This window comes from Salmo salar, chromosome ssa29 (genome assembly GCF_905237065.1).
Source record: "Salmo salar chromosome ssa29, Ssal_v3.1, whole genome shotgun sequence".
Taxonomy (NCBI): Eukaryota; Metazoa; Chordata; class Actinopteri; order Salmoniformes; family Salmonidae; genus Salmo; species Salmo salar.
Window position 1 is genome coordinate 22,622,890 of NC_059470.1, and position 22,249 is coordinate 22,645,138.

Sequence of the window (22,249 nt, forward strand, 5' to 3'; positions counted from 1 at the left end):
GTGTCAAGTGATATTAACATAAACAGAAAGTTGTGTTTATTTACATAGGTAGCTTCATTTGTATAGTGTAACAATAATGTGATTAATCTCATTTGAAATTATACTCCGTTGTGTGATTTTCGATGACAACCTGAACACACACACACCGAGACACTAACACACACACATAACTTAAAATACATTTCCTATACATTCTTTTAAAGTTGACTTAAATACATTTTGGTTCGATGGAGGTCACACTGATAGTGCAGTAGCCCTGATAAATATACAATCTTGAAATATATTGACTTTCATAGAAACGACAGCACCTAAAACAGTAAGATACAGTAGTTTGGCATTCTGTTTGCGGGGCTTTTGGACATTTAACTCGGCCAGTCAGTCTTTCCTAGTGGTACTGTTAAAACAAACATTAGTTTAATCATTCTACTCCTATCGGCATTGATTTGGATGGCTGGTGACCTATAGTTTTGCCAGTGAAAGTGGATGGCACAGCTTTTGAAGGTCCTGAACTGAAACTGGCACTGGCTCACAGTCAAGAGATGAGAGGGTTTCAGTACAGCAGCTCCATGTGAACAAGGGTTTAGTCTCCATTTTGGGTCAGTGCCTGCGTTTTTGACTTTCTCAAAGTTCAGTTTAGGGTTTTGGAGTCAGTGGGGTTGGAATCCAAATTAGAGTGCTTTGGATAAAATGTGGACGGATCGGAGTGATCAGTCCAGAGCCAGGAGTGGCTGTGCTGTGTTGTCCCTGTCAGCTTGCCGTAGGGTACCCGGCTCCACGGCTGACTCGGACCTGAGTTAAACAACAACAACAGTAAGAGATGGTAATTACTATCAGCAGTATAATGGAGAAAGTTTAGCAGGGACCAGGGTAATATTGATCAAAGAGAGAACTAGACATACAGTATCTGTGGTCATGATGCAGTTATAATACATTACAAGACTAAACATGGATCACCCCTCTTACTATGTCTAAACATAAACAGAGAACCAACCATTTGGGGGGGTAATCCAGATTAGGAAAATAGCACACTGTTTTATATCCTAAAAACACATTTGACTGCCAATGGTAAAATGCATGATATAATACTCCTCTCAACTCTCATATCCATGCGTCAACACAAAGCCTCCCTGTGTTATTGTCTCATTTAGCTACCAGGAAGTACTCATAATATGCTAGGTTATAACTGGTCCATTAAAGATGAGCTCAACAGCCCAGCTGAGGAGGGCAATCCAATGGGGATAAGGCTAGACTAAATCCCTGATTCCCTGCTCTGTGCTGTGCTGTTTAGAGCGCTTTAACACCAGTGGGGGAGTTTAGCGCTCCGCTCCCCTCCCCTCATAAGCCCACTGATTAAAATCACCAGCAGATGAAAATGGAGCCTACCCAGAGCTCTCTCTGCTAAGGAAAGAGACAGTGGCACAAACATGTCCTTCTGTCTACTGAGATTTAGATATTCCAAATTTAGCTTGGTTTAATATCTTTCAGATTTGATGTGATGATGAGTTTTGCATTGCATTGCATGATTACCCATTCAAATGTTGCTTCAAATATATACATTGAGTATACAAAACATTAAGAACACATGCTCATTCCATGACAGACTGACCAGGTAAATCAAGGTGAAAGCTATGATCCCTTATTGATGTCACTTCAATCAGTGTAGATGAAGGGTAAGAGACAGGTTAAATAAGGCTTTTTAAGCCTTGAGACAATTGAGACATGGATTGTCTGTGTGCCATTCAGAGGGTGAAAGGGCAAGACAAAAGTGCCATTGAACAGGGTATGGTAGTAGGTTTTTGAGGGACGCATTGGAGTCAACATGGGCCAGTATTCCTGTGGAATACTTTTGACACATTGTGGAGTCCATGCCCCAACGAATTGAGGCTGTTCTGAGGGTGAAATGGGGGGGGTGCAGCTCAATATTAGAAAGGGATTCCTAATATTTAGTATACTTAGTGCACATGTATGCAACTTTCAAAATGAAATGCTTATATGCCAGTGAAAGTTCCCAATTCAGATTTGTCATAATGTATAGCTCATGAGCCTTAATGAACCCGCCATAAACCATTTACCAGGCGTACATACTGTATACTGAACAAAAATATTAACACAACATGTAAAGTGTTGGTCCCATGTTTAATGAGCTGAAATAAAAGATCTCAGATATTTTCCACATTCACAAAAATATTATTTCTCTCATTTTGTGCAAAAATGTGTTTATATCCCTGTTAGTGAGCATTGCTCCTTCGCCAAGACAATCCATCCACCTAACAGGTGTGGCATATCAAGAAGCTGATTAAACAGCATGATCATTACACAGGTGCACCTTGTGCTGGGGGCAATAAAAGGCCACTCTAAAATGTGCAATTTTGTCTCACAACACAATGCTACAGATGTCTCAAGTTGAGGGAGCGTCTAATTGGCATGCTGACTGCAGGAATGTCCACCAGAGCTGTTGCCAGGGAATTGAATGATATTTCTCTACCATAAGCCGCCTCCAACGTCACAACCGCAGACCATGTGTAACCACGCCAGCCCAGGAGGACATCTGGCTTCTTCATCTGCGGGATCATCTGAGACCAGCCACACGGACAGCTGATAAAACTGAATATTTCTGTCTGTAATAAAGCCCCCCAGTGGTTGGGCCTGGCTCCCCAGTGGGTGGGTCTATGCCCTCCCAGGCCCACCCACTGGCTGCGCCCCTGCCCAATCATGTGAAATCCATAGATTAGGGCCTAATGAATCTATTTAAATTTACATTTCTTTATATGAACTGTAATTCAGTAAAATCGTTGAAATTGTTGCATGTAGCATTTATATTTTTGTTCACTATAGATGCTTCACAGATCATGTATATGGAACTGTAATTCTATACTACATACAGTACCTAGTTAAAGTCTACACATTTTAAATTATATTTTTCCTACCGATCTACACAACCTACTCCACATTTTCAAAAATAAAGAAACATTCTATAATATTTTCCTAATTCAAAATTCATCAAAAATCTAAGATGTCTTTATTGCGTATGTCTTCACACCTTCTTTCAATTAAATTTTCCAAATATTTTACCTTAAAACCTGTTGGGGCTAGGGGGCAGTATTTGCACGGCCGGATAAAAAACATAACCGATTTAATCTGGTTACTACTCTTGCCCAGAAACGAGAATATGCATATAATTAGTAGATTTGGATAGAAAACACTCTAAAGTTTCTAAAACTGTTTGAATGGTGTCTGTGAGTATAACAGAACTCATATGGCAGGCCAAAACCTGAGAAGATTCCATGCAGGAAGTGCCCTGTCTGACAATTTGTTGTCCTTCTAGGGCATCTCAATAAAAAATACAGTATCTCTGCTGTAACGTGACATTTTCTAAGGCTTCCATTGGCTCTCAGAAGGCGCCAGAAAGTGGAATGAGAGCTCTGCAGTCTCTGGGCAAAAAAACAGCAGGAGTTTTGTGAGTGGTCAGGCAGGGAACACTGACACTGGAGCGCGTGCACGAGAGGACTCCATGTTTTTCTTTCTCTCTTTGAACGAATACAACGTCGCCCGGTTGGAATATTATCGCTATTTTACGAGAAAAATAGCATAAAAAATGATTTTAAACAGTGTTTGACATGCTTCGAAGTACGGTAAAGGAATATTTTGAAGTTTTTGGCACAAAATGCGCCCGCGCGTCACCCTTCGGATACTGACCTCAACGCACGAACAAAATGGAGCTATTTCAATATAACTATGGATTATTTCGAACCAAAACAACATTTGTTGTTGAAGTAGAAGTCCTGGGAGTCCATTCTGACGAAGAACAGCAAAGGTAATCCAATTTTTCTTATAGTAAATCTGAGTTTGGTGAGGGCCAAACTTGGTGGGTGTCAAATTAGCTAGCCGTGATGGCCGGGCTATCTACTCAGAATATTGCAAAATGTGCTTTCGCCAAAAAGCTATTTTAAAATCTGACACTGCGATTGCGTAAAGGAGTTCTGTATCTATAATTCTTAAAATAATTGTTATGTATTTTGTGAACGTTAATCGTGAGTAATTAAGTAAATTCACCAGAAGTTTGCGGTGGGTATGCTAGTTCTGAACATCACATGCTAATGTAAAAAGCTGGTTTTTGATATAAATATGAACTTGATTGAACAAAACATGCATGTATTGTATAACATAATGTCCTAGGCGTGTCATCTGATGAAGATCATCAAAGGTTAGTGCTGCATTTAGCTGTGGTTTTGGTGACATATATGCATGCTTTGAAAATGACTGTGTGATTATTTTTGGCAGGGTACTCTCCTGACATAATCTAATGTTTTGCTTTAGCTGTAAAGCCTTTTTGAAATCAGACAGTGTGTTTAGATTAACGAGAGTCTTGTCTTTAAAATGGTGTAAAATAGTCATATGTTTGAGAAATTGAAGTTATAGCATTTATGAGGTATTTGTATTTCGCGCCACACGATTCCACTGGCTGTTGACTAGGTGGGACGCAAACGTCCCACCTTGCCCAGGGAGGTTAATAAAATGATTAAGGTAAAATATCTAGAAAAATGTCTTGAAATTAGATAAATGACATGTACTAAGCCTTTTTTAGGTTAAAATTAGTTGAATTATATGCCATTGATGTTAGATAATTTAGCTTGATAAGAAAAAATAATAATGTGAATTATCAATCAATATAAGATATTTAGACTTGCTTAGATTTCACTTTTTGCATTTTTGCACTGTCTTGCAGTATTACTCAACGGCCTTGTGGCAACCCGAATGGTTGATTTGGAGTGGATTTTTTAACAAAGGCTTCCTTCTTTTCACTTTGTCATACAGGCCAGTAATGTATAGTGAATGCAATGTTGTTGATCCTCTGTATCTTCAAGTATTGTGGTGGAGGCATCCTGTTATGGGTTAAAAAATCTGAGGAAATCCCAGATGCAAAGCCTGAAGAAACCCTGTCTCAGTCTTCTGGATACCTAACCCTGGGATAGTGTTTTATTTTTCATCGGGACAATTAAATAAATGTTAATTCCAGAATTGCGTTCCAAGAGGTATTGAGTGTTCCTGAATGGTCTAGTCACAGTCCTGACTTAGATCTGCTTGAAAAGCAAAGACATTGTTTGAATATTGCTGTCCAACAATGATCCACAACCAAATGTATTGAGCTTGAGCAATTTTGGAGAGAGAAAAAACAATGGATATACTGTATGTTGCCCTAACAGGCTGACTACACCGTCGTGTCACGTGCGCGAATATTGCAAAATAAATTCAGAAATCTATGTTATTCAATTATTGCGCGCGCCTGCCAATGAGCGTCTACGTTGCCAAGGGCTAAAATAGAAATCAGTTCTATTTCTGATGCAGATCGCGCTGCAAGTCCTGCCTCTCCCATCTCCTCATTGGTTTATAGAAGCAGGTACCCACGTGCCATCTCCTCATTGGTTATACACATGTGGGTGACTGAAAGACGAACGAGGTCAGTGGCAGCAATGCCCCTAATTTATGAAAGTTGCCAATCGCAATATAAAGTCAAGAGAAGAAAAAGCCTGGAAGGAAGAGAGATGACTAGAAACAATTCGGTTGACCGTTTTATGTGTGGTTTAATTGTCGGAGTAGAGGACATTGTGCATTTCAGGTAAAATAACAACTCAATGTTTATATCCCAGGACAAATTAGCTAGCAACAGCAAGCTAGCTAAATAGGACAGATTAGCTAGCAAGTGCCAGCTAACTAGCTAAATTGCCATAAATGTTTAATAAATAAATAATATAAATAAATGCTTTTCGACCTATCCCCAAATTAATATAATTGGTTCAGAGTTTTGATATTGTTTTGATATTTTAACCTGCGTGTCATGATCGCGTTTGGTGTGGGGGGACAAAATAAATGTATGCACGATGGCGCAAGATGGCGCACGCGTGCAGCCGGTTTGGGTTCCGTGTAAGAGTAGTGCAAAGTTGGTAGAATCTTATTCAAAATTATTCACAACTGTAATGGCTGCCAAAGCTGCTTCCACCAAGTATTAACTCTGGGGGTGTGAAGACATACACAAAATCCATTTTTTATTAATTTGGAAAATGTTCTATCATTTTTCTATCATTTTGAAAATATGATGTAGGTTGTGTAGATCAGTAGGAAAAAAAATCTGATTTAATTTTTAAAAAGTATAATAATTAGAGACGTCCTCCAGCAATTTTTTTTACTTTTACCATTGAGAAGTGATATTGGAAGTATAATTAAGTAAAGTACACACACTACAAGGTAAAAAAAAACTGCAAACTTCAAGGAGTAAGGGCATTCAAGGGGTTGGTCTGATGGTAATCTGTGATGTCATCGGCCTTCCACTTGCTTGAGTAGCAATAGAGAACAAAAGAGGAAATTCTATAATTCTATAATATAAATTCTAATTCTATAGTTAAAATATAAATAATAGTAGGCTACTTTGAATACAGTGTTGTTTGACATGACAACGAATGAAAATGTCATGGATGAGTTATTGTGACAGGTTAGGAACCAAAGTGATGTTCAGTGTTTCCTAGGGGACCCTATAATCTTTGGCTACATTAAATCTTTATTCATGTAGCCAACATATTCCTGCTTTGCCTATTCCTCTTTGATTTTGAGGATACTGTTGCACAAACAACATGCTGATTTAGGCCTCCACCAGCACTGGTATAAGGGCTGTATAAGTTTGCGCTGACTCAGTACTTTAATTAGCTAGTTAGACAGCTAACTAGTGATTAGCATTAGTGGCTAACACTATTTAGCTTAACTTGCTAAGAAAATACAAACTAGCTGTTTGCAAACTAATATTATAATTATAGAACGTTTGTGGATTTATATTAAGATCAAAGTGGAAACAACATCATTGTCATCAACATTGTTGCATGTGCTGCACTGACCATGCAGACTGAAAGAAAGTGTCTCGTGGTCAAGCAACAAATGCGCTCCTTGAGTGACGGGGTGGGACTAGGTCTATTGAAAATGGCATGGAGAGAGAGGAGAGGGATGACTCAAGTAGCGGAGTAAACTATGCAAATGGACGTTACACACGGCGTATCACATTTAACAAACCAAACATTCAAATACCGTTATCGAAGGTCAAGTAAAAACCCAAACCGGTCCGTGCATCAATACCGGTATATAAACTCAGCAAAAAAAGAAATGTCCTCTCACTGTCAACTGCGTTTATTTTCAGCAAACTTAACATGTGTAAATATTTGTATGAACATAACAAGATTCAACAACTGAGACATAAATTGAACAAGTTCCACAGACATGTAACAGACAAAGTAAAAGTCAGTATCTAGTGTGGCCACCAGCTGCATTAAGTACTGCAGTGCATCTCCTCCTCATAGAATGCACCAGATTTGCCAATTCAGGTCCCAGACGTGCTCAACGGGATTGAGATCCGGGCTCTTCGCATGCCATGGCAGAACACTGACATTCCTGTCTTGCAGGAAATCACGCACAGAACGAGCAGTATGGCTGGTGGCATTGTCATGCTGGAGGGTCATGTCAGGATGAGCCTGCAGGAAGGGTACCACATGAGGGAGGAGGATGTCTTCCCTGTAACGCACAGCGTTGAGATTGCCTGCAATGACAACAAACTAAGTCCGATGATGCTGTGACACACCACCCCAGGCCATGACAGACCCTCCACCTCCAAATCGATCCCGCTCCAGAGTACAGGGCTCGGTGTAACGCTCATTGCTTCGACGATAAACGCGAATCCGACCATCACCCCTGGTGAGACAAAACCGCGGCTTGTCAGTGAAGAGCACTTTTTGCCAGTCCTGTCTGGTCCAGCGACGGTGGGTTTGTGCCCATAGGCGACGTTGTTGCCGGTGATGTCTGGTGAGGACCTGCCTTACAACAGGCCTACAAGCCCTCAGTCCAGCCTCTCTCATCCTATTGCGGACAGTCTGAGCACTGATGGAGGGATTGTGCGTTCCTGGTGTAACTCGGGCAGTTGTTGTTGCTATCCTGTACCTGTCCCGCAGGTGTGATGTTCGGATGTACCGATCCTGTGCAGGTGTTGTTGCACATGGTCTGCCACTGCGAGGACGATCAGCTGTCCGTCCTGTCTTCCTGTAGCGCTGTCTTAGGTGTCTCACAGTATGGACATTGAAATGTATTGTCCTGGCCACATCTGCAGTCCTCATGCCTCCTTGCAGCATGCTTAAGGCACGTTCACACAGATGAGCAGGGACCCTGGGCATCTTTCTTTTGGTGTTTTTCAGAGTCAGTAGAAAGGCTTCTTTAGTGTCCTAAGTTTTAATAACTGTGACCTTAATTGCCTACCGTCTGTAAGCTGTTAGTGTCTTACCGACCGTTCCACAGGTGCATGTTCACTAATTGTTTATGGTTCACTGAACAAGCATGGGAAACAGTGTTAAAACCCTTTACAATGAAGATCTGTGAAGTTATTTGGATTTTTACGAATTATCTATGAAAGACAGGGTCCTGAAAAAGGGACGTTTCTTTTTTTGCTGAGTTTAGTAAAGTACGGTTTACCGTCCAGCCCTACTCCACACTGAAGTGAAACAGCAGCAATCAAAGGCTAACGCAACCTCCTTGATCTGATACAACACTAAACACTAAGAATATTCAACAAACCCACAATCGACCCAATTGTCAATAATCTGATTTAGCCATCCGATCATGGCCATCAGTAGGTTCATGACATGTCAAAAATCACGGCTGGTATTTCTTCACTGGATGCTCTGAGGACGATCTCAGATGACCAATAACACACAAGCGTTCCCAGTATCCCTTATCGATGGTTGTCACTATCACCAGTACGACAAGATATCAAAAAAAAAAATCTGATTTGAAAATGAACCCTAAACTCAACCATACTCCTGACCATGTGCCTACCTCTAACCTTTAACTAAGACCTCAAAGATACTTTCTGTATTCATACACTTTCACAATATAGTCAATTTTGACTTTAAAGCTTGGCCACATAGATGGAGTCCTCATCTATCCTATCCATTATGAGAGGGAGGTTCATGATCTCTGCACCAATCCCCCATCCAGGCCCGTCCCCTCCTGATGCTGTCCCCTGGGTTAGGCTCCTAATTAGTGGGAGCGTGGCAAGCAAATGAGACTGGGGATCCCTGGGATTGGAGCAGACACTGGCCGGGGTCAATGAGAGGGTCTCTTAAGTGCTTTTTTAATTATATCAATTCCGAGAAGCCTGCTCTCCTGAGACCTGATCCTACATGACTTTCTGTTGATTGCAGAGGAAGAGAGTCGTGCATGCGGCCTGCTACCGTGGAGAAGATTTGTCTATTTTAATGACTGCTCTCTCTCTCGCTCTCTCACTCTCTCTGACATTCCCCTTTGCTTGAGGACAGAGAATCCATCTACAATACTGTATACTGTTTTCAGTCTCTTATAGATAAACCTTTAACTTGTAAAAGGGCACAGTTTCGAACAGCTCTGAATCTAAAATAAATGTATTTTTTAGCTGGGGGGGGTGAATGTCAAACTGCAGTGGGTCTCTGACTGAGTGAGCTGTTTGGTGGACAGTAGTGGGCAAGACTCAGGCCTAATGATCACCTCGGACTAAAATGGGTATTTCTGAGGATTCACACTAGCCACTGGTCAGTGGTCAGCCCCATAGAGGTCATTATCTGAAAGTCTGTGGACTGCATAATTGCTCTGGCAGACTTCAAACAATCGGTCGATACTAATGAAGAAGAATGTCAACGAGACACTGGATTGATCCGTTTGTGTTCTCTAACTTTCTGTTTCGCTTTTTGTTAACTTCTTGCATTACTATACTATAGCTAGTGTTGCAAAAAAGGGGAATATTACCCAAATTCTTTTATATCCCCCCAAATCCCATATATTCTGATGGATATTTTCCATCTGAAAAATTCCTGGAATTTGCAACCTTTTCTGTAGCTCACCTTTTCAGAAGTTTGTTGGCACATTCCTTATCTCCGCCACCATAGCTCCCTTTGACATGGAGGGCGTCGTAGGTGAGTGTGTACTCCGTCTCGTCGTTGTAGTTGGGCCCTAAGAGGGTCCGTGCCCAGATGCCCATGTCATAGGGCGGCAGCGTGCCACCGAACTCGGACGGCAGACAATCGGGTAGGATAAGCTGGTGTAAACTGTTGAGGTTGTTCCCGTGGAGGAAAATCTGTTGGGAAGAATTTTTAAAAATCTGATTTATTTTAATTTGTATTCCCATTTGTTTATTTAATGTATTTATTTATCTGGTTTTCAAATTTATTCAAGGGAGCCCTGGCCAATTCGTTTCATAACTGTCTTACTTACCCTTCTTATTTTTAACCAGTGTCATCAGACACCCCTTCAAACATTTGACGCTAGAAGCTGTATTACAAAATATATTTTAGTTTTCCCATTAATCTAACCTGCACTATCATGAGGAAAAGTTTAAGTTGAAACTACCCCAAAATATGTGAATCTCAGATACTCCTACTACGTCTTAGCTCTATAAGTCCTGACTAAATGATATATCCCCTTTGTGTAAATTTACATTTTATTCAACTAGCAAAGCTATTTAATGACATCTCTCTATCTGGCTTTGTCAGCTCAGTAGTGTTCCACCTCTACCAGCCTTGAGCTTAACCACTCAATATGACTGCAACAGTTACAAAGGAGTGGAGAGAAAAGGGTAGGGCACAGAGAATGTAACTGAAGTAGTGAAAAAGGCAATTACCCTTTTCCTAGTCTTGTCCTTGAGGAAAGGCTTGATGATGGTGTACATGGCGTGGATATACCAGGGCTGGTTCACAAAATGGATTCCACCGAAGCGAGCAGGGAAGCTGTCCTGTAGTGAAGTAGGGAGGGGAATATAGGTTGAGATATACTCAAGTAAAGTATGATTTTTTAGGTTGTTTCATTAACTCTGCTTGCTTTGAACTCTATTATTTTAGTTACAATAGACTTGAAATACCATAGCATAATAAAAGTTCAAATCTTAATATAAAATATGATAAAATGGTAGGCTAAGCCAGTTCCTCTGTCCTTCTCTATCGTTATAGCTAAATGAAATGGCATTCATTATTTTATTGAAGAGGTTTTTGGACAGAACAGTACAGTACCCTGCAGCAAAAGGGACCAAGGGGAGCAGCGCAAGATCATGACAGAGCTTCCAAGATACTGATTAGGAGGATTTCCGTTGCTGTTTAAAACTCTGCTAGCCATCGACAGTGTGCAATACTGCTACAGTGCATTGCTTGTGGATGCCCCTTCCACCCTTGTAAATCGACACCTTTAACGATTGCGGTGCAGCATCAACAATGCAATCCCCATGACAAAACCATGTAAATACAAGGCTTATGGGTCAGTTATTAAGACAAAGGCTGAATCATTCAGCAGATTATGAGTCTCGCAAGATTTCATTTTGTGAAAGCGTTTTTTTTAAAACAGAAACTCAGCAAAAAAATAAACGTCCTCTCACTGTCAACTGCGTTTATTTTCAGCAAACTTAACATGTATAAATATTTGTATGAACATAACAAGATTCAACAACTGAGACATAAACTGAACAAGTTCCACAGACATGTGAGTAACAGAAATGGAAAAATGTGTCCCTGAACAAAGGGGGTTCAAAATCAAAAGAAACAGTCAGTATCTGGTGTGGCCACCAGCTGCATTAAGTACTGCAGTGCATCTCCTCCTCACGGAATGCACCAGATTTGCCAATTCTTGCTGTGAGATGTTACCCCACTCTTCCACCAAGGCACCTGCAAGTTCCCGGACATTTCTGGGGGGAATGGCCCTAGCCCTCACCCTCCGATCCAACCGGTCCCAGACGTGCTCAATGGGATTGAGATCCGGGCTCTTCGCTGGCCATGGCAGAACACTGACATTCCTGTCTTGCAGGAAATCACGCACAAAACGAGCAGTATGGCTGGTGGCATTGTCATGCTGGAGGGTCATGTCAGGATGAGCCTGCAGGAAGGGTACCACATGAGGGAGGAGGATGTCTTCCCTGTAACGCACAGCGTTGAGATTGCCTGCAATGATAACAAGCTCAATCCGATGATGCTGTGACACACCGCCCCAGACCATGACAGACCCTCCACCTCCAAATCGATCCCGCTCCAGAGTACAGGCCTCGGTGTAACGCTCATTCCTTCGATGATAAACGCGAATCCGACCATCACCCCTGGTGAGACAAAACCGCGACTCGTCAGTGAAGAGCACTTTTTGCCAGTCCTGTCTGGTCCAGCGACGGTGGGTTTGAGCCCATAGGTGACGTTGTTGCCGGTGATGTCTGGTAAGGACCTGCCTTACAACAGGCCTACAAGCCCTCAGTCCAGCCTCTCTCAGCCTATTGTGGACAGTCTGAGCACTGATGGAGGGATTGTGCGTTCCTGGAGTAACTCGTGCAGTTGTTGTTGCCATCCTGTACCTGTCCCGCAGGTGTGATGTGCGGATGTACCGATCCTGTGCAGGTGTTGTTACACATGGTCTGCCACTGCGAGGACGATCAGCTGTCCGTCCTGTCTTCCTGTAGCGCTGTCTTAGGTGTCTCACAGTATGGACATTGCAATTTATTGCCCTGGCCACATCTGCAGTCCTCATGCCTACATGCATCATGCTTAAGGCACATTCACGCAGATGAGCAGGGACCCTGGGCATATTTATTTTGGTGTTTTTCAGAGTCAGTAGAAAGACCTCTTTGGTGTCCTAAGTTTTCATAACTGTGACATTATTGCCTACCGTCTGTAAGCTGTTAGTGTCTTACCGACCGTTCCACAGGTGCATGTTCATTAATTGTTTATGGTTCATTGAACAAGCATGGGAAACAGTATTTAAACCCTTTACAATGAAGATCTGAGTTCATATGCACTGAACAAAAATATAAACGCAAAATGTTGGTCCCATCTTTCATGAGCTGAAATAAAAGATCCCATACATTTTCCATATGCAGAAAAAGCTTTTTTCTCTCAAATTTTGTGCACAAATGTGTTTACATCCCTGTTAGGTAGCATGCAATTAGCATGCTGACTGCAGGAATGTCCATCAGAGCTGTTGGCAGAGAATTTAAGTTAATTTCTCTACCTCCCTTTGGCAAATCTGACCACGACTCCATTTTGCTACTCCCATCCTATAGGCAGAAACTCAAACAGGATGTACCCGTGATGAGAACTATTCAACGGTGGTTTGACCAATCCGAATCACGTGGACTGGGAAATGTTCCGGGCAGCCTCAGAGAATAATATCGATTTATACGCTGATTCGGTGAGTGAGTTTATAAGGTAGTGCATTGGAGATGTTGTACCCACTGTGACTATTAAAATCTACCCTATCCAGAAAGCGTGGATAGATGGTGGCATTCGCGCAAAACCGAAAGCGCGAACCACCGCATTTAACCATGGAAAGATGACTGGGAATATTGCTGAATACAAACAGTGTAGTTAGTCCCTCCGCAAGGCAATCAAACAAGCGAAATGCAGGTATAAGGACAAAGTGGATTCGCAACTCAACGGCTCAGACATGAGACGTATGTGGCAGGGTCTACAGGCAATCACGAATTACAAAAAGAAAACCAGCCACGTCACAGACACCAATGTCTTGCTTCCAGACAAACTAAACACTTTCTTTTCCTGCTTTGAGGATAATACAGTGCCACTGATGAGGCCCGCTACCAAGGACTGCAGGCCCTCCCTCTCCTTCTCCGTGGCCGACGTGAGTAAGACATTTAAACGTGTTAATCCTCGCAAGGCTGCAGGCCCAGACGGCATCCCTATCTGCATCATCAGAGCATGCGCAGACCAGTTGGCTGGTGTGTTTACGGACATATTCAATCTCTCCCTATCCCAGCCTGCTGTCCCCACATGCTTCAAGGTTGCCACCATTGCTCCTGTACCCAAGAAGGCAAAGGTAACTCAACTAAATGACTATCGCCCCGTAGCACTCACTTCTGTCATCATGAAGTGCTTTGAGAGACTAGTCAAGGATCATATCACCTCCACCTTACCTGCCACCCTAGACCCACCTCAATTTGCATACCGCCTCAGTAGGTCCACAGATGATGCAATCGCCATCACACTGCACACTGCTCTATCCCATCTGAACAAGAGGAATACCTATGAAAGAATACTGTTCATTGACTACAGCTCAGCATTCAACACCATAGTACCCTCCAAGCTCAACGTTAAGCTTGAGGCCCTGGGTCTCTGTGCAATTGGGTCCTGGACTTCCTGACAAGCCCCCCCCAGGTGATGAAGGTAGGAAACAACATCTCCACTTCGCTGATCCTCAACACTGGGGACCCACAAGGGTGCGTGCTCAGCCCCCTCCTGTACTCCTTGTTCACCCATGACTGCATGGCCATGCATGCCAACTCAATCATTAAGTTTGCATACGACACAACAGCAGTGGGCTTGATTACCAACAACGACGAGACAGCCTACAGGGAGGAGGTGAGGGCCCTCGGAGTGTGGTGTCAGGAAAACAACCTCTCACTCAACATCAACAAAACAAAGTAGATGATCGTGGACTTCAGGAAACAGCAGAGGGAGCACCCCCCCCTTATCCACATCGACGGGACACCAGTGGAGAAGGTGGAAAGTGTTAAGTTCCTTGGTGTACACATCACGGACAAACTGAAATGGTCCACCCACACAGATGGTGTGGTGAAGAAGGCGCAACAGCGCGTCTTCAACCTCAGAAGGCTGAAGAAACTTGCCTTGTCACCTAAAACACTCACAAACTTTTACAGATGTACAATTGAGAGCATCCTGTCGGGCTGTATCACCGCCTGGTACGGCAATTGCACCACCTACAACTGCAAGGCTCTCCAGAGGGTGGTGCGGTCTGCACAATGCATCACCGGGGGCAAAGTACCTGCCCTCCAGGACACCTACAGCACAGGAAGGCCAAAAAGATCATCAAAGACAACAACCACCCAAGCCACTGCCTGTTCACTCCGCTACCATCCAGAAGGCGAGGTCAGTACAGGTGCATCAAAGCTGGGACCGAGAGACTAAAAAACAGCTTCTATCTCAAGGCCATCAGACTGTTAAACAGCCATGACTAACACAGAGAGGCTGCTGCTTACATACAGACTTGAAATCATTGGCCACTTTAATAAATGCCACTTCAATAATGTTTACATGTCTTGCATTACTCATCTCGTGTATATACTGTATTTTATACCATCTATTGCGTCTTGCTTATGCCGCTCGGTCATTGCTCATCCATATATTTATATGTATATATTCTTATTCCATCCCTTTACTTAAATTTGTGTGTATTAGGTAGTTGTTGTGGAATTGTTAGATTACTGTTAGATATTACTGCACCGTCGGAACTAGAAGCACAAGCATTTCGCTACACTCGCAATAACATCTGCTAACCATGTGTATGTGACCAAAGAAATTAGATTTAATTTGATTTAAGCTGCTTCCAAAGTTGTTTTAGAGAATTTGGCAGTACGTCCAACCGGCCTCAGAACCACAGACCACGTGTAACTATGCCAGCCCAGGACCTCCACATCCGGTTTCTTCACGTGCAGGATTGTCTGAGACCAGACATCCGGACAACTGATGAAATTGTGGGTTTGCACAACAGAAACATTTCTGAACAAACTGTCAGAAACCGTCTCAGGAAAGCTCATCTGCGTGCTTTTCGTACTCACCAGGGTCTTGACCTGACTGCTGTACGGCGTCGTCACTGACTTCAGTGGGCAAATGCTCACCTTTGATGGCCACTGGCATGCTGGAGAGGGGTGCTCTTCACAGATGAATCCCGGTTTCAACTGTACCGAGCAGATGGCAGACAGCGAAGCGTGTATTGTGTCGTTGTAATGTCTGCTTCCAACTTACACTCTCAAACACGTAGATCCCCTGAACGCAGCTCACTCTCCAGATCCCAATCACCTGAATTCTGATCACCTGAGTGAATTCTGATCAACCTATTGCCTGATCTCCCGGACTACGTTACTAGTCTTTTCCCTGCCTGTACTGTTGCCTTTTTGGACCCCCTGTGTATGACCTTCTGCCTGCCACTGGTCCCAGCTACCTGCCTCCTCCTGTGGTCCTTTACAAATAAACACCTGCTGCGCCATGCGCTTGAAACCAGCTCTCTGTCTCCCATCGTGATCAGTACAGTCGTGTTGGCGAGCGGTTTGCTGATGTCAACATTATTAACAGAGTTCCCCATGGTGGCAATGGGGTTATGGTATGGTCAGGCATAAGCTATGGACAACGAACAATTTGAATACACAGAGATACCGAGACGAGATCCTGAGGCCCATTGTCGTGCCATTCATCTTCCGCCATCACCTCATGTTTCAGCATGATAATGCACGGCCCCATGTCGCAAGGATCTGTGACTAACAGATGCATATCTGTATTCCCAGTAATGTGAAATCCATAGATTAGGGCCTAATGAACTTATTTCAATTGGCTGATTTCCTTATATGAACTGTAACTCAGTGAAATCTTAGAAATTGTGGCATGTTGTTTATACTTTTGTTCAGTATAGTTTCATGCAAAGAGGTAAACTACTACCCAGTTGATTGTACAGTCTGACTTATTGACATTGCTAAATAATTCCCTCATAAGCCGTAAGCATTTGGTGTTTCTATTACACATAACACAATTTTGTATTGAATTTCAGACAAAAAAGTATATTCTCTGATCTCTCCACTGTCTGCTTGTTGATCGGCCCATATAATGTGTCCACATCACTCAGTGTCTGAGTAGCATAGCATTTGAGATCAGGGCATACACTAACCACTGTGCTTTACCTTGTTACTTAGCAACAGGACATCCCATCTTTATGTAGGCCTACTATCGTCATATTGTCGAGTAATCTTTATTTACATGTAGTCATATACGCTGGACTGCAAGGCAGAATACTGTCTATCTATCTCTGTCCTTAGAACTGATAAAGAAGGACCCTGAAATTATGCAATAAAAACATTAACTGTAGAATCGGCCATATGTGGTGTGATGGGTCCACATATTGCATGTGTCAAATTGCAACTGTCCAAAAATCCAGTGGAATAGACTTGGGTTGAATATTCAGACCAGAGCATAGAGACACATTAAACCATCAAATCCATCTTCATTTCAACATTCAGAACAGGCACTTATATGATCAGGACAATAGGTGCTGATGATACCCATCACTTTCCACATGTTCTCTCTACAGCTAACCAATTATAGAGGTAAGAGAGTACAGTCCAACTGTACAATGCAACCATGATCTAATTTAGCTTAATGCTGATTACTTAGCAACATTTATCTGCTTTGGGTCGATTTGTCCCAGTCAGTGCTGGGTGGTGATCATTAGGGCACACCATAGCAACATGAAATGTAGCGTTTCTTATTGGACATGTTCAGATACTGTAGCACCTCACTCTGTTTCAGACCGTTTTGTTCTGTTTAATGTAAACTGAACACAACCCTGGTCACGCCTACCTGCAGGCCTTCAATTGCCAGTTTGAGAATGTTGGGCGTGAGCTTGGATGCCTGCTTGAAGGAGAAGTTACTCCAGTCGATGATCAAAATGAAGCCGTTGATCTGGAGTTCTTGGTTCTCTATGAGAACCTCCAGGGAGAGGAGGATGGCTCGGAGGATGTCTGTGAAAGAGCTCCTTCACAGAGAGAGAAAGATACATCAGATTGGGATACAATGCAGAACAATCCAGCACTGTTCTGTATCAAGACTATTACAATAATTCAATCCAGGACAATCCAGCACTGTTCTGTATCAAGACTATTACAATAATTCAATTATTTCTGTCCCGGGTCTGCTGGGTCTGACCATTGAGTGGGCCAGAAAAGGGCCGGAGTAAAGTCTTTGGGCAAGAGAGTGGTTGTTGTTTTGCTGTTTAGTTCCAAATTATAATTTTTTAAGAATTCTATCAAATCGGTATCAATCAGTAGCTACAAAACAATTGTTTACTTGATTAATGAAACAATTACATCAAAGAAGCCATTTCAGTGAGACAAATATGCACTCACCTGCCCTGGTCCCAGTTGGAAGCAAATAGGATGAGTATCTTCCGGCCATGCTGATCCGGAGTCTCCAGGACACCTGGGAAGCCGTCCATCAGAGCCCTCTTGATCCCCGGGTCGTCAACCTTGAAGCTCTGGAACATGTCCAGGTTCTGCTGGCGGAATTGAAAATACTGGGCCAGGAGCCGGAAGGTCTCTGCCTGGTTGAACTTGCGCGCCCGCAGAAACCTCAGGATGAAGTCGTCATCCGTGCGCAGAAAGCCGATGTCGGGCCGTGTCACGATCATGTCGCGCACCTGCTGGATGTCCGCGTGGAGGGTGTCAGGGTTCTCGTTGAGCTCCTGGCGAGCTTTCTCTGTGGTCTCGGAGCTCAGGCCCGCTTGCAAGTGAGTCATTTTTTTGGCTTTAGTCAAGTTCACACTCTCTCTATTTCTGGGTTTTGGCTAAATATTATTGTAGAGATCTCCTTAGTAAACAGTCTTGATTTCTGTTCTGTACATTTTTGGTGGCGTCTCACCGGCACACGCGTCTCTCCAGTACACCACCTCCTGAACTGTGTCACCTGTAGTGTTTAGCCTATGAAGAAAAGATATGGAAGATTCATAGTAACTGGTCCACCAGTAGACTAAAAACATTCATCCTTCCTTCTTCTCTTCTTTAGAGTAGGCCTACTTGTTGTGTGTATGTACTGACATGTATGTGTAACTGATAGATGCACACACATTACATGTTAATGTTTTTAAATGTATGTCAATTGTAAAGTCTTTTGTCTGTAATGTCTTTTTCGTTATATGTCAGACCTCAGTAAGACTAGCTGTCACCATTGGTGTCGGCTAATGGGGATCCTAATAAATCCAATTGGCTAAGCACTGATCCAACACAACTGGATAGGAGAAAATATTTGTTCCACTTCATCACAGATCCAATCAGGTCAGATCAGTAAATGTTCCAAGGAAGGGACGAAGAAAGGTTACATTTTTAAAGTAGTCGAACAGGGCCCTGGTTTGGGAAATGTGTAAGGGCTGACCATTTCAACAACATACACTGTTCAAGTTGGGAAGGCGGGTATTGCTGACATCATGTATAAACCCATGGGCTACATTTTCTTGTGCATGGTCATCAGGTCAGAGTTCAAATATAACAGGCAGTGCATTTTCCCTACCAACAATAAGCCTACCAGCTATGGATTTTACACTGTGAAAAATCCAAATATTATGAAAATACAGTGCATTCGGAAAGTATTCAGACACCTTCACTTTTTGCCCATTTTGTTACGTTACAGCCTTATTCTAAAATATATTAAATTGCTTGTTTTCCTCATTAATCTACACACAATACCCCATAATGACAAATCAAAAACAGGTTTCGAAATGTTTAAAAATAATTAAAAATAATAAGAAACTGAAATATCACATTTACGTAAGTATTCAGACCCTATACTCAGTACTTTGTTGAAGTACCTTTGGCAGCGATTACAGCCTCGAGTCTCCTTGGGTATGACGCTACAAGCTTGGCACACCTGCATTTGGGGAGTTTCTCCAGTTCTTCTCTGCAGATCATCTCAAGCTTTGTCAGGTTGGATGGGGAGCGTTGCTGCACAGCTATTTTCAGGTCTCTCCAGAGATGTTCGATCGCGTTCAAGTCCAGGCTCTGGCTGGGCCACTCAGGGACATTAAGAGACTTGTGCCGAAGCCACTCCTGCGTTGTCTTGGCTATGTGCTTAGGGTCATTGTCCTGTTGGAAGGTGAACCTTTGCCCCCAATCTGAGGTCCTGAGCGCTCGGGAGCAGGTTTTCATCAAGGATACCTCAGTACTTTGCTCTGTTCATCTGTTCCTCGATGCTGACTAGTGTCCCAGTCCCTGCCACTGAAAAACATCCCCACAGCATGATACTGCCACCATCATGCTTCACCGTAGGGATGGTATTGGCCAGTTGATGAGCGGTGCCTGGGATCCTCCAGACATGATGCTTGGCATTCAGGCCAAAAAGTTTAATCTTGGTTTCATCAGACCAGAGAATCTTGTTTCTCATTGTCTAAGAGTTCTTTAGGTGCCTTTTGGCAAACTCCAAGCGGGCTGTCATGTGCCTTTTACTGAGGAGTAGCTTCCATCTGGCCATTCTACCATAAAGGCCTGATTGGTGGAGTGCTGCAGAGATGGTTGTTCTCCCATCTCCACAGAGGAACTCTGGAGCTCTGTCAGAGTGACCATCGGGTTCTTGGTCACCTCCCTGACCAAGGCCCTTCTCCCTCGATTGCTCAGTTTGGCCGGGCGGCCAGCTCTAGGAAGAGTCTTGGTGGTTCCAAACTTCTTCCATTTAAGAATGATGGAGGCCACTGTGTTCTTAGGGACCTTCAATGCTGCAGGAATGTTTTGGTACGCTTCCACAGATCTGTGCCTCGATACAATCCTGTCTCAGAGCTCTACGGACATTTCCTTCGACCTCATGGCTTGGTTTTTGATCTGACAGGCACTGTCAACTGTGGGACCTCATATAGACACACCTGTGCCTTTCCAAATCATGTCCAATCAAGTTGTAGAAACAACATGCACCTAAGCTCAATTTTGAGTCTCATAGCAAAGGGTCTGAATACTTATGTAACAAAGTATTTCTGTTTTGTTTTTAGACATTTGCAAACATTTATAAAAAATTGTTTTCACTTTCTCATTATGGGGTATTGTGTGTAGATTTTAGGATTTAAAAAAATATTGTAACCCATATTTGAATAAGGCTGTAAAGTAACAAAATGTGGAAAAAGTCAAGGGGTCTGAATACTTTCCGAATGCACTGTATACCGAGGTTATTAATATAATTTTTATTTAATAGTAATAATCATAATCGGAAATAAAATCACAATGGTGTTATTTGCTATTTATTTCAATTTTACATTTGATCGAATGCCATTACATTAGATTGCCTGCTGGTCCAAGCAGGTTCTCGGTGACTGTGACGCTCACCAATTACGGGTCAAACGCTGCGAGGGCCTCTCCCTGTTTATTTATTTATGAAACATTACCTCATCTCCCTTGCTATTCAGAGATAAAATTGTGAATACCATGCCAAATATTATGCCATTGCTCAATAACATAAAGTCCTATTCCATCTGCCGTTCACGGATTAATTGCGTTACATGACGTACCGCACCGACCACAATGTGAATCAGGACGAACTGCCATATACCCCAAAGAAAACCTGCCACATATTGATAAACACTTTTTATATACAAGTGTTATAAATCCACATTGAGATAAATGAAATACTTACATGAACACCACGCCCTGTAAAACCAGCCAGGTATCCGATGAAGCGCAGGACTGCACAGCAGACGTATCATTCCATTGATATTTATAAATACTGGCCATAAAGGGGTTTCAATAAATAATATATAGCCTATTTTTATCCAGTTGGCAAGGAAAACGTAAATAAAGAAAAATATATTTCCTTGAAAGGCTATCAAGTAAAAAAATATTTGAAATCCTGTAACCTAAAGGACTGCGTTGTCTGAATGTATTCTACGGTGTAGGCTGCCTAAAAGGATGCTGTGCCCCATAAACGGAACAGATTGGCGGCCATGCGCGGCTGTGTCTGCTTCGATGACGGTTGTACGCACTCTGCCTAGAGGACGAATACGAGACAAACTGAGATCATATAGTGATGGAGACGCACAGAGGTGGGGAATCACCCCGCGGTGCTCAATTCCGTGTGCCGCAAAGTATCACATAATTCTCACGACGTAAACCATAGGCTATTCTCATCCAATTGGTCTTTTCAAACCTCCAATAAAACGTGTACGCAGTCTCAATCAGTTCCGTTCGCGGCAATTTCGACCAGTTGGTTAGAATATGGTTTCTGAAGGATGCGCGCATTGCATCCCATGTCCAGTTCAAACACAGTGGATTTTTTTCACATTTGACAAATAAGCCTTTAATTTTTGCCTTTTCTCTAGGCCTAATGAAACTTATTATAGCCTATTGTACAATGCCAGAATAAGCATACTATACTTTATTAAAGTATATAGGATAGGTTAGTCTACTTGGGACCATGTAGATCTAATCATGGGTTAGTGTCAATTCCATTTAAATTAAGTCAATTCCAAATAGACTTCAAACGTGCCATTTTTCAAAAATAGGATTTTCTTTCTTGAAACCTACTCAAACTAAGAAGAAGTAAGAGTACCTTAACACTAACTGGTGAGATACAGGAGACAGCAGCTTAAAGTCATTTTAGTCAAACTGAGGGCAGCAGTTCATCATGAAAACTCTTCAAAGTGTGCTCCTTAGCCTCCTCTCTGGTGAGTTCATCATCAT

The 22,249-nt window shown here is 42.6% G+C and overlaps 1 protein-coding gene across 1 annotated transcript; it reads right to left on the bottom strand.

The window, feature by feature from the left end:
* Positions 1-3: 3 nt before the first annotated feature.
* On the bottom strand, positions 4-21,797 carry LOC106590368 (clavesin-1). The gene is made up of 6 exons (XM_014181326.2): positions 21,207-21,797; positions 17,948-18,517; positions 17,403-17,577; positions 10,679-10,789; positions 9,903-10,135; positions 4-789 (listed from the first exon to the last, which is right to left on the bottom strand). The coding sequence occupies exons 2-6, from the start codon at positions 18,334-18,336 to the stop codon at positions 708-710; spliced, it is 990 nt and encodes a 329-aa protein (XP_014036801.1). The 5' UTR covers positions 18,337-18,517; positions 21,207-21,797; the 3' UTR covers positions 4-707.
* Between the last annotated feature and the right edge of the window lie 452 nt (positions 21,798-22,249).